Source organism: Glycine soja, chromosome 4, assembly GCF_004193775.1.
Source record: "Glycine soja cultivar W05 chromosome 4, ASM419377v2, whole genome shotgun sequence".
NCBI lineage: Eukaryota > Viridiplantae > Streptophyta > Magnoliopsida > Fabales > Fabaceae > Glycine > Glycine soja.
In genome coordinates, this window is record NC_041005.1 from 11,681,663 (window position 1) to 11,697,408 (window position 15,746).

General features: G+C 33.7%; 2 protein-coding genes, 1 non-coding gene and 1 pseudogene across 4 annotated transcripts; 2 read left to right on the top strand and 2 right to left on the bottom strand.

Moving 5' to 3' along the window:
* Positions 1-57: 57 nt before the first annotated feature.
* LOC114410995 lies at positions 58-160 on the bottom strand. Its single transcript, XR_003666383.1, has one exon. It is a non-coding gene; the product is annotated as a U6 spliceosomal RNA (small nuclear RNA).
* Positions 161-3,745: 3,585 nt separating this feature from the next.
* On the top strand, positions 3,746-10,037 carry LOC114409340 (phosphatidylinositol/phosphatidylcholine transfer protein SFH13-like). 2 transcript variants are annotated; one of them, XM_028372768.1, is made up of 15 exons: positions 3,746-3,879; positions 4,769-4,871; positions 5,011-5,314; positions 5,404-5,503; positions 6,172-6,438; positions 6,740-6,817; positions 6,900-7,004; positions 7,097-7,146; positions 7,233-7,332; positions 7,460-7,555; positions 7,653-7,766; positions 7,890-8,043; positions 8,243-8,628; positions 8,716-8,790; positions 9,644-9,894. In XM_028372768.1, exons 2-15 carry the CDS (start codon positions 4,859-4,861, stop codon positions 9,662-9,664), a joined length of 1,863 nt encoding a protein of 620 aa, XP_028228569.1. In that variant the 5' UTR covers positions 3,746-3,879; positions 4,769-4,858; the 3' UTR covers positions 9,665-9,894. The 2 variants fall into 2 exon arrangements, with proteins under 2 accessions (XP_028228569.1, XP_028228570.1); XM_028372769.1 differs by lacking the exon at positions 3,746-3,879 and adding an exon at positions 4,202-4,480 and having other exon boundaries at positions 9,644-10,037.
* A 131-nt stretch (positions 10,038-10,168) lies between these two features.
* On the bottom strand, positions 10,169-10,927 carry LOC114410554 (60S ribosomal protein L2, mitochondrial-like). Its single transcript, XM_028374538.1, has 2 exons — positions 10,879-10,927; positions 10,169-10,815 (listed from the first exon to the last, which is right to left on the bottom strand). The coding sequence occupies exons 1-2, from the start codon at positions 10,925-10,927 to the stop codon at positions 10,169-10,171; spliced, it is 696 nt and encodes a 231-aa protein (XP_028230339.1).
* Positions 10,928-13,804: 2,877 nt separating this feature from the next.
* Positions 13,805-15,746, top strand: LOC114409342 (annotated as a pseudogene).

Sequence of the window (15,746 nt, forward strand, 5' to 3'; positions counted from 1 at the left end):
GCTATCAATCTTAACCAAACCCATGCCTAAAAATATTGAAAGAAGGAACATGGGGAAAAAAATTTGGACCATTTCTTGATTTGTGCATGTCATCCTTGCACAGGGGCCATGCTAATCTTCTATGTATCGTTCCAATTTTATTGGATGTCCCCGAAGGGACATGTTTTTTATCGTTGCTTGGGGTATATATTCTATCAAGTTTTTGTTAATTATATTCACCGATGTGGACTTGCTACAAACTAGGTGTTGCCCTAACGAAAGGAAGATACCTCACATTTCCATTAAGCTTAACTCGATCTCTTCACTCGGTTGTAGAAAAGAACAAATAAACACCCTTTAGACTGAGAACAAACTGGATTCAACCATTGTACCCACATCGAAGGAAAACGAACACTTGAAAGATAAGGGTTCTTACCTACACAGACACCTTTGACGGAGACTTGACAGATGAACTACTCCAGCATTGCTTCGCAAAGCTTCAAGAGAGAGAGGGCCCAGTCAAAGCTTGAGTGAGAGAGTGCGGGTGGGTTCGAGGGTCACAACTGTAAACACAAAGGCAAACACACTTTTAAGCAGAAATTCCAGGAGGGTCAAAGAAAGTCGAACAGAAATAGAAAACTAAGCGAGGTTTGAGGGAGTCATTGAATTCAAACCTTCGAGGGAATCCACAACTTGGACAAAGATGAACGTAAGTAAAGAAGAAGGTTACACGCGATTGAGAGGAAGCTAATTAGTGATTTTGGGAATAATAAGTAAGATTATTCAAAGACGGTCTTATATAAAAATCGTCTTTGTACTAGCAATACAATTATGACTGTTTTTGTCAACCTGTCGTTGTACTCCTTGTTCAAAGGTTAAACTCACTATTGAAAATGGATATTCAATAATCGTCATCATATACATTCGTTAAAATTACTACACTATCACCACGTATATCCATTATTGTGGTAGTGTTGGGTAAGTACTCATATATTATGGTTATTTTTGCAATCTTGCTTGATAAGTTTTTTCATTATCTAGTTGATTGTGTATTTGTTATCTCTAAAATTGGTTGTTCAGGATGTTGTATATACAAAATGACCTCACTTAAGCCTGCATTTAAAGCATTTGTAGGTAGGATGGGTCCAATTGGTGTAGGGAGAGGAAGGGAAATAAAGAGAACTAATCATATATTTTTTTTTAAAAAAATCTTTTTACATCGGTTGAAACCACAAACGATATGGTAATTGATAAATTTATAAATTTTGACATACTTCCTACATCGATTTTAGGAACAACTAAAGTAAAAATGTGTTTTTCATCTCACATCGGTTTTAAAATTGATGTTGAAAATATTTGACTTTGAACATAGTTAAATACAACATCAATTTTAAAACCGATATTAAATGAATTTTTTAATCGATACTAAATGTCTTTATTATAGTAGCATGGGGTGCTCCTATTTCCTAATTTCCTCCTTATTTTTAACTGAGAAATGGAAGAATTCATATGGACAGTAGAAAGCATTGCCTGAAATCTCAAGTTGGTCATATTAACCTTAATACTACTACTATATTTTTTCAATTTCTGATTTCTCAAGTTCAAAATTATATTGTTATTTGTTCTAATAAAAGAATTCACGTAGAATTTCTTAGATTACAAATCTCACGGATAAAATATTTTATTTGTTACTAGTTAGATTTGTGAAAAGTTAATTTTTAGGAAATAATTCATCATTTATTCTTGAATCGAATTATCATCCTCAACATAATTACAAAGTAAATTATTTATCATAAATTAAAAAATATTTTATATATTTAAAATATTTATTTATTATAAACTTTATTTATAATATAATTTTCATATTTAAAATATTTATTTATAGTAAATTTTAGTCATATAAAATATTATTTAATTTTCTACAAATTTATCTGTACTCAAAATATTAAAGAAAATGTTGAGAAAATAAATATGAAGGATGATGATGATATCATGATAGTAAGTAAAGTGAAAAAGAATAAAAAAAAGAAGTGTGGGATAAGACACGTAAGAGAAAGAAACCGAAAGTGGACACACGGCCATTTCTCGAATAAAAAAGGCACCGAGTAAAGATACCTTACCATGACACGAATACGAATTTTCGGTGACAAATGCAAATGCTGCATGCTATGCTATTGCTAGTTGCTAGATGAGTATTGAGATGCATGTCACTATCACTACTATTTTTTTCTCATCTTCCACCCAACCTCCCTTCTCATTTGCCATTCAAGTTCACTTTTTTTTTTTCTTTCTATATTTAATGTATTGATTGAGTTTTGGTTCTACTTTTACAAATCACCTCAGATCAAAATACATTTGAAAAGAGGAATATTAATTATACTCTCTTTTGATAATTTCTTTCTGACATTCGCTACGTGGTTATTCAAATTTATTAAAAATTATGAATTTTGATTTGTTTTAATTCTGAATTAAGAAATAGAATAATTTATAACAAATGAGACCCACTAAATTTAATAATTTTCAGTAATTTTTTATCAATCACAGAGCAAATGTTAAAAGAGAATTTAAGTAAGAATATCGAGTTAAAAAAATATTTTCAAAATTAAAGTAGATAAATGCGTTTTTAAAACTTTAATATCACTCACAGTTTTCTATATTTACACGTATTGAATTGGTATCCTCACATTAAATTAACTTTTAGTCTTTTGTTAAAAAGTTCCCGAAATTTTTTCAAATAGTTTTATTTAAGTTAAGAATACTTATAATTCGGTGAATTTAATTTACTAATAACACGTGGTTTTTGTTTGAGTGGTGATGACTTGAATTCCAAATGATTAGAGATTTGAATCTTAACTCATATATATAGAGAGAAAATCTAATTAGGAGGAGATAATTGATCTTTTAAAAGTGCCTTCGGAACTCTTGAAAGAGACGAGTTTCAATGAATAATGGAAGATACTCCTTATAATTATGTGTGTAAAAAAATGGAATGAAATTATTTTTTACTAATTTTTTTTATACATATAAGTCAAATAAAAAACTATTTAATTAAATAAATTAAATACAAACCACTTTTTTTTACAGCAATACAAATCACTTAAACTGATGAGTTTACCTTCTCTCTCTCTTTTTTTTTGTATAATGATGGTAATGGAATTAGAACTTAAGATTAAACTCTCCGCCATTAGACCAACTATAATAGATTACTAATAAGTTAATTTTATATGTAATATTTTATATAAATATTCAACAGAAATTTACACTCCTATCACATTATATTAATAAAAAATGGCATATTAAAATAATAAAATTTCATTAGATGCTTCTTTAAAAAAATTACACTAATATACATAAATTAAATTCTAAACTATTTTTATAATTATTCATTAGTTTTTTTTGTAAAAGAATTATTCATTAGTTTAAGGTTAATGCAGGATACGGTTAAAAAAAATTAATGTAGTGTTATTAAGTTAATTTTAAAAATAAAAACTGATAATATTTAATTATTGGTGCCATTTTTTTTATTCTTATCGTCATGTTGATATATCTGTGCACGATTCAAATGAACATTTATTTGCATAGCAAATCAAAGAACATATTTGAAGTAATTTCATTAGATTTTTAGTATTAATTAGAAATTGAATCAGACTATCGGTAAGAAAATTTATAATAATTTAGGTGACCCATGTAATTTATTAGATGGTAATTGATTAGATTAAGAGTGTGCGTTAAAGGAAAATGAAGAAGAAAAAAATAGAAACGAAAGGAAAGGAAGAGAAAGTAAAAAAGAGAAAAATAAAAGAGAGAAGAAAAGTAGAAAGAAGTAGAGACGGAGCAGAAGAAGGATCCACACCGTTCTCTTCCTCTCTTCTTCTCCTTCTTCATTACCAAACCTAAAAGGTATGTATGTATTCATATCATATGCATGTCCTCTCTCTATCTTTATATACATACACTAATGTTTCTTTTTTTAGTTTTTACGTTTTGGATTATATAAAAAAATTACTAATAGATGGAAAAACGATGGTTAGAAATGGAAATGGTGGTTGTGGTGTGGTTATGTGATTGTGAGATATTAGAAAATATGAATTTGAAATGAATGCATTTATATTTTTGGGTAAAGTTTGGTGTCGGGTGAAGAAAGAATTAATAAATGCAACCACGGATCCAACCCATGACATTAATTAATTAATATACGATCCTCCTTTCTTTTTATTCATTATGTTCATGTGTATAACGCCTTCCATCACCAACTTCACTTCTCTCACTTCATTAAAAACCAAACCCCAAAATTAAAATTAAAAAAGAAAAAAAAAAACTCTTTGTTTGTGTTCTCAACTTGTTAAGCTTCGTACCAGCCAGCCACACTGCAATCGCCGAAATTTTCCACTTCCGCGAAACGGCGTGTCGTTTTGGAATCAGAGAGTTTTGGTTTTTGCTTTCGTAGGTTTTGATTGGGGTTACAGAATGAACAAGTGTTTGACAGCTACAATAAAAAAAGGTTCATAAACGACAATTCTCACACCTTGTTAGATTCACCTGTTTGATTCCATCAATTCAATGACTCTGCATTTTACTTTTTAATTTTAGTTTTAAAATTTTAAGATTTCATGTACCTTACAATTCGCTGAAATATTAGGTGTTTTTATTGCATTTCCTTTCTAGAGATTTTTTTCCCCATAATTTCTAATTTTAATTTCAATTTTTGGTTTGTGATTGGAGCAGTAATTTATTTTCCTTTATTTTTTTAATTTTGATTTTAACTTTTGGTTGTGTATGTGTGGAGCAGTGATTTATGATATGATGGAGTTTGGTGTGAATTTGATTTGCTGATGCAACGATTAGGATCAACTGTCACTGGTTTTGTGTTGAGACTAAAATGTCAATGTCAGGTATTTTCAGCTTTTTCTTTGCTATATATTGTAGTGTTTTTTTATGTATGTTGTGATTGGTGTGTGACTTTGTGAGTGTAAATTACTTGGCTGATGATGTTGTATTTCATTGGTTATTGATGGAATGTGGGTGTGAAAGGATTTGAAGGGCAATGTAGTAATGATGAGATTAGAGAGAGGAGGTCTGATATTGAGAACTCGGAAGATGAGAGGCGGCAGTCGAGAATTGGAACCTTGAAGAAGAAGGCAATGAATGCGTCGTCTAGATTCACTCATTCTCTTAAGAAAAGAGGGAAAAGGAAAATTGATTATCGGGTTCCATCAGTGTCCATTGAAGATGTAAGAGATGCACGGGAGGAGACTGCCGTCCATGAATTGCGCCAGAAACTTGTTGAGAGGGGATCTTTACCTCCTAGGCATGATGACTATCATACATTGTTAAGGTATTTCATCAATTCAAAATGGCACAACCAAATATCAAGTGATCTTTTTTTGGCTCACACTTGCTCTGTTGCTCTCTACTTCTTGGTAGGTTTCTTAAAGCCAGGGACTTTAACATTGAGAAGACGATTCAGATGTGGGAAGAAATGCTTACGTGGCGAAAGGAATATGGAACTGATACCATCCTTGAGGTAAAGATAATAATATATATCATAGCCCACAGAATGTTTCAGTGTATCAAAGTACAATACCTAATCCCTTGGTTTATCTGATTTTGTAGATTCTAAATTGAATTTGTTTGTTATATAATTTGAACAAGTCAGATATAGAAGCATTCATTAGCCTCTACCTCACAGATTAAGCTTTCGCAATAAATGACCTTGAGATGGTATTAGGGCTCTTATGACCAAGCAAAGTGGTCAAGAGTTCTGTCATTGCTGCCTAATTCTTCTACAGATAAGCTTAATTTCTTTGCAAGACAAAATTTGCATTGTCTACACTTCAAGTGAGGCATGTTAAATATAAAAAAACCATTGATGGACATCCACCTAATAGCTTAAGCTTTTAGGAGAGTTGGGCTTTGACATAATATTAGTCTCTATGATCAAGTGGTACTGAGTTTGATATCTGCTACCCCCAATTCTGTCCATGCATCAAGCACAAATAGTTCTTATGAGGGGACATGTTAGATATAAAACCATTCATTTTCCAAATGGCATAAGATTTTAGGAGAGTTGGTCCTTGATAGAATAGAACAGAATTATTTGCTTTTTTAATCTTTGAATATTTCAGCATCAGCATATTTTCAATGCTAGAAGACACCGGATACATGTTTTATTTTGGTTGGGTGTTTTTGAAGGATTTTGAATTTGGAGAGCTGGAAGAAGTATTGCAGTATTATCCTCAAGGGTACCATGGAGTTGATAAGGAAGGTAGGCCAGTTTACATTGAGAGACTTGGGAAAGCCCATCCAAGCCGCCTAATGCACATCACCACAATAGATCGATATTTGAATTACCACGTCCAGGAGTTTGAGAGGACCCTGCAGGAGAAATTTCCAGCATGCTCCATTGCGGCAAAGAGACAGATTTCTTCAACAACAACAATATTGGATGTACAGGGCTTGGTATGTTGTATTACACAAAATTATTTGTGTACCTTACTAATAATATAAGGTGTATTTCTGTTGCTGTTTCTCTTTGTATGCGTGATAGTTTGTGCTGCTTTTTTATAGTAGATTATTAATGTAGTTATCCTTTAAGCATTTTATCAAATATGATATTTGCCTTTAATATTTTACAATCCAATCTATTTACTGAGGGGGTTGTTCCTGATTGGGTGTTTCTCTATTTTGGGATCTTCCTTGTTTTAAGTTGTTGAAAAGTTTTTCTACTAAAATTTTAGCTGACACTTGATATGTGATGCAGGGAATGAAAAATTTCTCACGTACTGCTGCAAATCTCTTGTCTGCTGTGACAAAAATAGATAGCAGTTACTATCCTGAGGTTTTTGTCCCATCCTTTCCCAAATTAACATCTTTTCATCCCTCTTCCATTCTATATAAAACTTGATAGTGTATATTTGCAGACATTACATCAAATGTATATTGTCAATGCTGGTTCTGGCTTTAAGAAGATGCTTTGGCCTGCCACACAGAAGTTTCTTGATTCCAAAACCATTGCGAAGATACAGGTGAAGAATATAATCTTCAGGCTTCAGCTAATATTTCATATGATCTATTTCTGCAGTGCCACTGACTTTACATTCATTTCCCAAATTTCCAGATTCTTGATTCTAAGTCTTTATATAAATTACTGGAAGTCATTGACTCTAGGTATACATCTATGTCTTCATCATACTGCATTGTAATTTCTATTCAATATATTGATTAATTTGGATTTTGTAAATGAATCTATACAGTCAGTTGCCAGACTTTCTGGGTGGTTCTTGTACATGTGCTGCAGAAGGTGGATGTCTTCGGTCTAACAAGGGTCCATGGAATGATCCTGACATCATGAAGGTAATGTTTCTTTGTATATCTTGTTTCTTAGTATTTACATGTGTCAGCTTCTGAAAATATATATAACTTGGAATTGCCTTGTCAAACTATTATATGGCCAACTAATGTTGGATATTCTGATCTGTAGCTGGTACATAATGAGGAGGCAACATTTGTGAGGCAAATCACCAGAATGCCCAATGGTCAACATACATTTGACTCCTTTCAAATGCACCCACTGAAGGCAAGTCTTGGTCTTCTTGTCATTGGAAAGTTGGGAACTTCACGTGTTTACTTTATATATATGGACTTTTAGCCTCTCTTTTTTTCTCATCTCCCAGGAACGATGCAGTGATACATCAACAGCTGAATCAGGGTCTGATATGAACGATTACTCCTCTCCCAACAGACACAGGAGCTGTCCTTATCCTCATTTAGCCCCAGTTCATGAAGAAGTCAATTTGGAACCTTTGAATCTAATTTATTTGAGATCCCTCATTCTTGTCTTTACTTCCATGCACATTACCTGTGGTTGTGTCTTGAGATTTTAATCACACCTAACACTGTATCTTATGTAGGTTAAAGCACCAGATCTCAATGGCTACTACAGTTGTGATGATAGTGCTCTAGCAGTTGAGAAAGTGATTGAAAGTGATCACTTTCACCTTAATCGAGAGCAGCCATTGCAAACTAATAATATAGGGAATATTTCTTGTAGAACAGATTCAGGAGGTATTGTCATGAAATTGTTGAAGAAATAATATTTATATGCCATGTGGAACTGAAGTTGCTGATATACCTTGTCATATTTGAATGTGGAAGTTGGAAACTCATGGTAGCTATCATTCATGCTAGGTTTAACTGATTTCATTGACAAGTAATTCGATAGTGTCCTTATCTGCTGAACTCACACCACTTCATTTTTTGTTAGGTACTTATGTCAACAGTTGGTTCAGCATTGTTAAGGAAAAAATAGAGAAAATAAATGTCTTATATGTTGCAAGAGTGATGACATTTTTCATGGAAAAACTAGTAACACTCTTCCGCTATTTAACATTCGAATTTTGGAGAACACAGAACAATGTTCACCCACCAATTACCATGGAACATAACATTAATAACCATTCAGCAGCTGTTGAAACAGCTTCTGAAAGAGATTATATTCTTCCATGTGTACAACGTCTTCAGAGACTAGAAAAAGTCTTTGAGGAACTTAACAACAAACCTGATGGTATGCCTCAGGAGAAGGAGCAGATGCTTATGGATTCCATGGATAGGATTAAATCTGTTGAGTTTGACCTTGAAAAGACCAAGAGGGTACTAATCTATATGTTCTTGGTCATGTAGAACTTTTGATTATGCTGATTGATAGGATGGTGTTTAAACTTTGTACTTTTACTGTAGGTGCTACATGCTGCAGTGATGAAGCAGCTTGAGATTGCTGAATTGCTGGAGAACTTGAAGAAATCAAAGTGCCGAGTAAGTTGTTCCTTGTATAATTTCTATATTCAAAATTTTTTGGGCTATTCAATGTCTGGTTGCATTAATTATGTTACCTGAATGAAGATGAACTGGTAGAGTAGGATTTTCCCCTTGTTATTTTAACAACATTTCTACATCTTTAGATAAGTGAGCATGCTACTGCCAAATTCTACTGATGAATTCATAGTTACAGCTACCAGTTTCACTTAAAACTTTGATTAAATCTCAAGTTTATAGTAGTAGTTGACTCTCCTTTTATCCTTTGCATTTCCCCTCCTATTGTTCTTGTCATGCTGTGTTCTGTTTCTTTCTTTATCAGGTACTTGTCCACATCAAATTTTTAAACCTCCCTGAAAACTATTCTAAACCCCTGACCTCTTACCCAACCTATGTGTTTGGGTTGTGATTCTGTGCTCTTTAGTTCCTTATTTTAGTCAAGGCCCTAATGAATCTTGACTCATTTGTTTTTGCAATTGAAATATGCCATTATAAATTACAGTTACATAAATGAATAAATTAGTGTACCAACTTAAGTTGGCAATGCTTGTGCAATTTGTATTGATAGAGATCATACTTCAATTATGTCACCAATGTTGAGACTTCCAAGATCCAAGTAACCTAACAAGTAGGGGTGGATCCACGTTCATGATTAGGGGGGCAACCTTCAGAACAACTTTGGTTCAATCTACACAGTAAATTGATTATAAAAAAATAAATTTTTACACCATCAGCACTTGCCACTTCCAACATGGTCTGTGGTATCACCTCTGTGCACAAGTACAATGGTTGAACTTGAGTTCATAGCTCTGTAGTTTTTTGAAAACTTTTTTAACAAGGATTATTCTTGCAGCAAAGAAGGCTATTCTGTTGAGTCATCTAAACGTTTAGCAACAGAAGTCCTTGGCACCACAGAAGATATTTCCATCAAAGAGAAGACTTATTGCAACCTCACTCCTAGATTGGACCCAAGGAAGCATGAGGCGACGGAGTTTTGGTAGAGCATACATAGAAACACGACGAATCTGGATGGTACACAGTCCACTTTGTTTTATATCTAATAATAATAATAATAATATGATATATAATATAGTTTTCCTCTTACATCTTTTGTTTTCTTTCATAGTAAATAAGTGTAAAGAAGGTGTAATTATGCATGGACGAGATGTTCTATCAAGTTTTAGACAGTTTTGAGAACAGAAAGAAAATAGATAAGTTTATAGTGCAGAAAGTTTAAGAAATCCCAACCTTTGTGTTACGCGTAAAGGATTTTGAAAATGTTTTAACAGACATTGGAATGATAAGTCACCAGCTGGGTGTGTGACAGTAGTCTATTTTCGGCAAATTGACCACACTGGATTTCATTTAGAAACTAATTTTAAATAAGGGTCCGTTTTGAAACATTTTGTGTGGAGGATCTGTTTTGTGTAAGCATTTCATCAGCACGATCAGCGAAACACCTAGTGCATGTGGCCAGTGAGCTTGGCGAAACAGCTAGTGATTGCCTGGCCGTCCACGTGGCATGTCGCCAGTGAGCTTGGCGAAACAGCTTAGCAAAATAATGCACCTGAACATGGCACACTGTCTCCTCCCCTCTCGCACGCTGCGCGAAGAACAGAGCCCTTGCCACCGCAACCGCAAACCTTAGAATTCCGAGCGAAGAAATCGATTCCGATTCCGATCCCTTGGACGCCAACACAGATAAAAAAAGCTCTCTGGAGGATGGTCTAGCGTGAGCGTGCGGCAGCATCCAATTGAGAGCGAAAATGCCGCGAATGCTGTTAGCGTCGGTAGCGGCGGGATCGAGACGGAGGAGCTTGGGCGAAGCGGTGTTGGCGGAGGCGGCGTGGCGGTGACGATGATAGACACCTTCGATCCAGCGAACGAGGGCAGTTTTGGAGGAGCGGTTAGGGTCGTACTCGATCCTTTCGACGACACTGAGAGAAGAAGCGGTATTCCGTTTGTGATTGACGGTTTGTTGCAAGTGCTTGGCTCTGCTGCCGCGGTGGAAGGACAACCATTTCGCTGTTATAGATGGCGAAATTTTTTTTAATTACAAGTATTTCGCCATCTGAATTGGCGAAATACACTCCACATTTTGCCACGTGGGTGATTGCTGCACATGCTGTTTCGTCATCTTCATTGGCGAATTTACCTGATTTCACATTGTTCCTATGCACCTATTTCTTTGTTCCTCTTGGCAAAACATGTGTTTCGCCATGCTCCCCGGCAAAACGCTCACACAAAATAGACCTCCTTCACAAAATGTTTCAAAACAGACTCTGATTGGAAATTAGTTTCAAAAAGAAACCCTAGCTTAATTTGCCTCTATTTTCCCTGTTGGTACGTGTAAGGTTTGAAAAGTACTCAAAACTGGCCCGATTATCACAAATAAAACTCAGTGAACTGGCTAGCAAGTGCTACCACTTTTGTTCAAAGACATGTTAGATTTGCAATCATCTTTGGTAGGCAATTTATGAGTATTATGTTAATCACAAACAAACTCAGCCAAACTTATTTGGCTTGTTGATTTTGGCACATTTTTATTTATTGTGTTTTGGAGTAAACTATACTTCTCAGTACTCTCTCTCCAAAGATTATTAAATTAAATATCTAAAAATCAAGATGGTTCCCACGACTTAGAATTTCCATGCAAACATGAGAAGATTTGCGTAGAAATAAACAATACTATTCGCTTTGGACAATAGTAACCCACGGTTTTGGTGCATTTGCTGATTAGGAAATCAATTTTGTTCAAGGACATAGTGTTTGTTTGGATTTGCGTCTTGCACCAAAAACGTGTTTCAGAGACGTGTAAATGTGAAGCAAGACGTGGAGAGAGAAGATCTTGATTCACATTTTTTAATTATTTTCCAAACACTTGGTATAATCGATTTTGTTTGTGCTTGTGTTTCAAAATGGCTCTAAAAATGGATTTTTGGTAGACAACCATAACTGATTTAGGTTGTTTCTTTGATAGCCGTATTCCATGTGCTTCTTTGATCTGTATATTAGTAGGTTTAAGATAAATAAAATAAAAATAATTATTATTATAATAATATATTTTATTTAATATTGTTTTTCTTTCCTTTTCTTACCTACTAAAAAATTTAATTTCAATTTTTTTCTTTCTATTTTACTTTATTTCTCTCCCGTGAAACAATTTTTATTTCTATCATATTTCTCACCTATTTTTCTTCTTTCTTTTATCACTTGTTCATTTTTATTTTCTCTTTTTTTCCTCAACAACTAGAGCATGTTTGGTTTCTGATCTAACAATGTGCACGAATTCTAAAATCAAATCCAATGGTCTATAGCAAACTGAACGCTAAAGGAAAGGTGAAGATGTTTTTATAAACTTTATTTTGTCACTAATGTCTATTTACAACAAATATCCAAACATGCACTAACACCGTTGAAAATTCCTAGGAGTCAAACACATTGAAGGCCACCGAATTTTCAACCCCACACAATGCTGAATCAAACACATTGAACCAATGATCGTGACTCCCTCTCTCTATTTCTTTATTTCAAACAAATTTTGTCCTTTTTTTCCTTTTTTGTTGGAATCTTGTCATTACTACTCATTACTCAAATTAGAAAGATAACTCTAATTTGAAACTAACCATAAAAAGTAAGATCATCGAACTATTAGAGCATCTTTAGTGGAAGATTTTGAGCTAAGATTTGGTCTTGTCCAAATCTTTCACTAGAGAGAGACCTAGATCTCCAATATGGAGGATGGAATCTTCTACAAGACCTTTTAAAGATCCTCACCATTCTAATTTTAATTTTTTTTACTGTTTCTCTCCCTAATAGATTGTGAAGGGAAGCAACAGAAATGAACAAAAAAAAGAGAAGAAGATGAAGAGGAAAACAAACTGAAAAATTCAGAAGGGAGTGTGATGCGCTACTGAGGGGAGTGTGGTGGCATCGCACGCCGCGGATGGGGAGGGTGGTGGCGTCGTGTGCCTCGCGGAGGTGGAGGCTGGTGCTCTGTGTGGAGGTGGAGGGTGAGGGAATGGGAAAGGAAAGGGAGCGGAAGAGGAGAGGGGATTGTGTGGCTTGGAGAAAGTGTATGTGATAAAGTGGGCTTCTACTATGCACGATGACAAACTGGGTTCCTACCGTGCACGATAGAGGCTATGTGAAAAAGTGAAAAAAAAAAAGTGAGGAGAAGGTGAAGGTGAATGTTGGCTGGTGAGTTGAGAGAAAAGAAATTTAAAAAAAAATTAAAATAAATGTTACTATTGGTAATCGAATGTTACCTTCCAATCACATATTAGTGGAACCATTGAGTTCGATCATCTAGTGTAATTTACAATTAATGGAACTCCATATAACACGGGATACTATCTTGTAGATGACATTTATCCTCATTTGGTCATTTTTGTGAAAACCACCCCCATGCCACAAAGAGAAAAAAGAAAGTTATTTGCAAAATGTTAAGAATCGACAAGAAAGGATGTGGAGAAAGCATTTGATGTGCTAAAATCTCGATTTGCAATTATATGTGGTCCATCACATAACTGGAACATCGATGCGATGAAGAATATTATATTGACATGCATTATATTGCATAACATGATTGTTGAAGACGAACGAGATACATATAATGATAATGTTGATGTTGATTATGATCATGTAGACGAAGAAATTTCAAATATCAGCGTATCTTGTGGTGTTCATTCCAACTTTGCTACATACCTACAAACAAAACATTATATGCATACAAGAAGAGTTCATCATCAACTTCAAACAGACTTGGTGGAGCATATTTAGGCGCGTTTCCGTCGCAACAATGATGAAATATAATTTTTCTTGCTTAATGACAATGTTTTGTATTTTGTTGTGTATGTATGTTATGTGTTTTTCGTCGGTTTAACTTTAAGTCATAAATAAAAAATTTAATTATCAAAATATTTAGTTATTTAATAATTAAAATGTTTATAATTAATTATTTAAATTTAATTTAAAAATAATTATTAAAATATATTTAAGTGGAGTTTATTGTAGGACTCACAAAAGTGACTCAAGATTCTAAATTAAAATATATCATTAAAGTAAAAAAGAAACAAAATCTTGATACACATATAATGCTTTGGGATTCATAAAAAAGTGATCTAAAATCTCAAAATGAGATCCACTTGCCCCTTGGATAAACTCCATCTATAAATATCTTTCTATCCACCTTCTCCCAGTTATCATCAAGTCATGGCATTGTCTTTCACTCAACGATTCTTCCTTTCTCCTTCACTTCTTCTTCTCCTCCTCCTCATTGCTCTCTCTTCTTCTTCTCTTACTGGTAAGTTCTTAATCTGAATTGGAGTTTGTGGTATCATTTTTTTACAATTTCGGGAAAAAAAAATCAAGAGTTTCTTTGTTAATATTTGGTTGCAGAGAGTAGTTTCAATTCTCAAGCGGAGCATACTGGTCGGAACCTTCTTCAGGCTAAAAAAAGTTTGTAATTTTTTGTTATGCTATTTTTGTCTTTTCATTTCTTTTTCTCTGCCTATGCTTTTGGATCTACCAGATTATTAGCTTTTTTTTTTAAATAAAAAAAAAGAAAAAAAAAACTCCATATTATATATATATTATGAAACTATATCTACCTACTAAGCTTCTGCATCAACTAGTAAGCACTTTAATAAGTAGTCTCTAGTTCAAATCTTGTATTAAATACTTTCAAAAAAGTTTTATAGTTGATAATAACTTTAGCCAACTTGAACAGGATACATGTAGTCATACAAACAATCTAAATGTATATGATCAAATCTTTCCACATGCATAGTTTTATGCTATGCTTATTATTACTACGAAGAAGATTCGTTTACCACGAAATAATCTTTTTTCTTTAAGAAAGACTAAACTACCATTTTGGTATTCCAATTTCCAAATATATACTTGATATCAATTTGGTCCACTGAAGGTTTATGAAAGCAAATTAGTACTACAAAAGTTTAAAAGTGACATAAATTAAATGGTCAAAATTGATTTAACTGATCTAATCTTTGGAAATCTAATTTGGGTATCACAATTTTTCAGAGTTCCAAATTGATGTTTAGTGTCCTTTACAGGATCAGAATGGTAGTTTTTTTTTTTATCCAGAAAGAAACAAGCTATCTACTTATGTTCACATACATACATATACATCAGTAATGGGCTAATGAAGAATAATGGTTCCATAATTATCATAGTATTGAATTAGTTCTGGCAAAACTATGGCTCCAAAATGAACTATAGTAGACTCTCAAAAGTAAAATAGTGGTTTGATGAGAATGTTTATTTCACCATGCACCTGTAGGTTGTCCTGTGAATTTCGAGTTTTTAAACTACACAATAATCACATGCAAATGCAAAGGAGCCCAGTACCCTCCAAGCAACGCTGTGCGGCATTGAAAGAGTTGTTGCTTGCCCTTATGCCAATGTTTTAAACGATTTAACGAATGATTGTGCCACAATCATGTTTAGTTTCATTAATCTCTATGGAAAATACCCTCCCGGCTTCTTTGCTAGCATGTGTCACGAAGGGAAGAAAGGTATTACTATTAACTGTCTTCCTGCTGCTGCTGCATCGCCACCATCAGTATCAGCAGATGACACTGGGATGAAAACTCACCAGATGCGTGTGTGAGTGTGACTGTAGTAGTAGTAGTCTATTTTCATGTTGTAATGTTACATGTAATAAGGTTTGTTCAGTAACTGGACAAGTACTAAACCACTTCAGTTTAAAGACATGTTAAATTAGCAGTTGTCCTTTGTAGACAATTTATAAGTAGTAATATGTTTGTTTCCAAGTCTCTAGTAGGAAATGCCTCAATATTTACTTTCATCTAGACATGGCAATGGGGTGAGACAAGGATGGGTATCGGGTATCCTGTTCTCATCCCATCTTCGATTCAGATTTGTAAGAAAAAAAATTGTAAAAAATTATATTAAAATTCTGATTTAAAAAA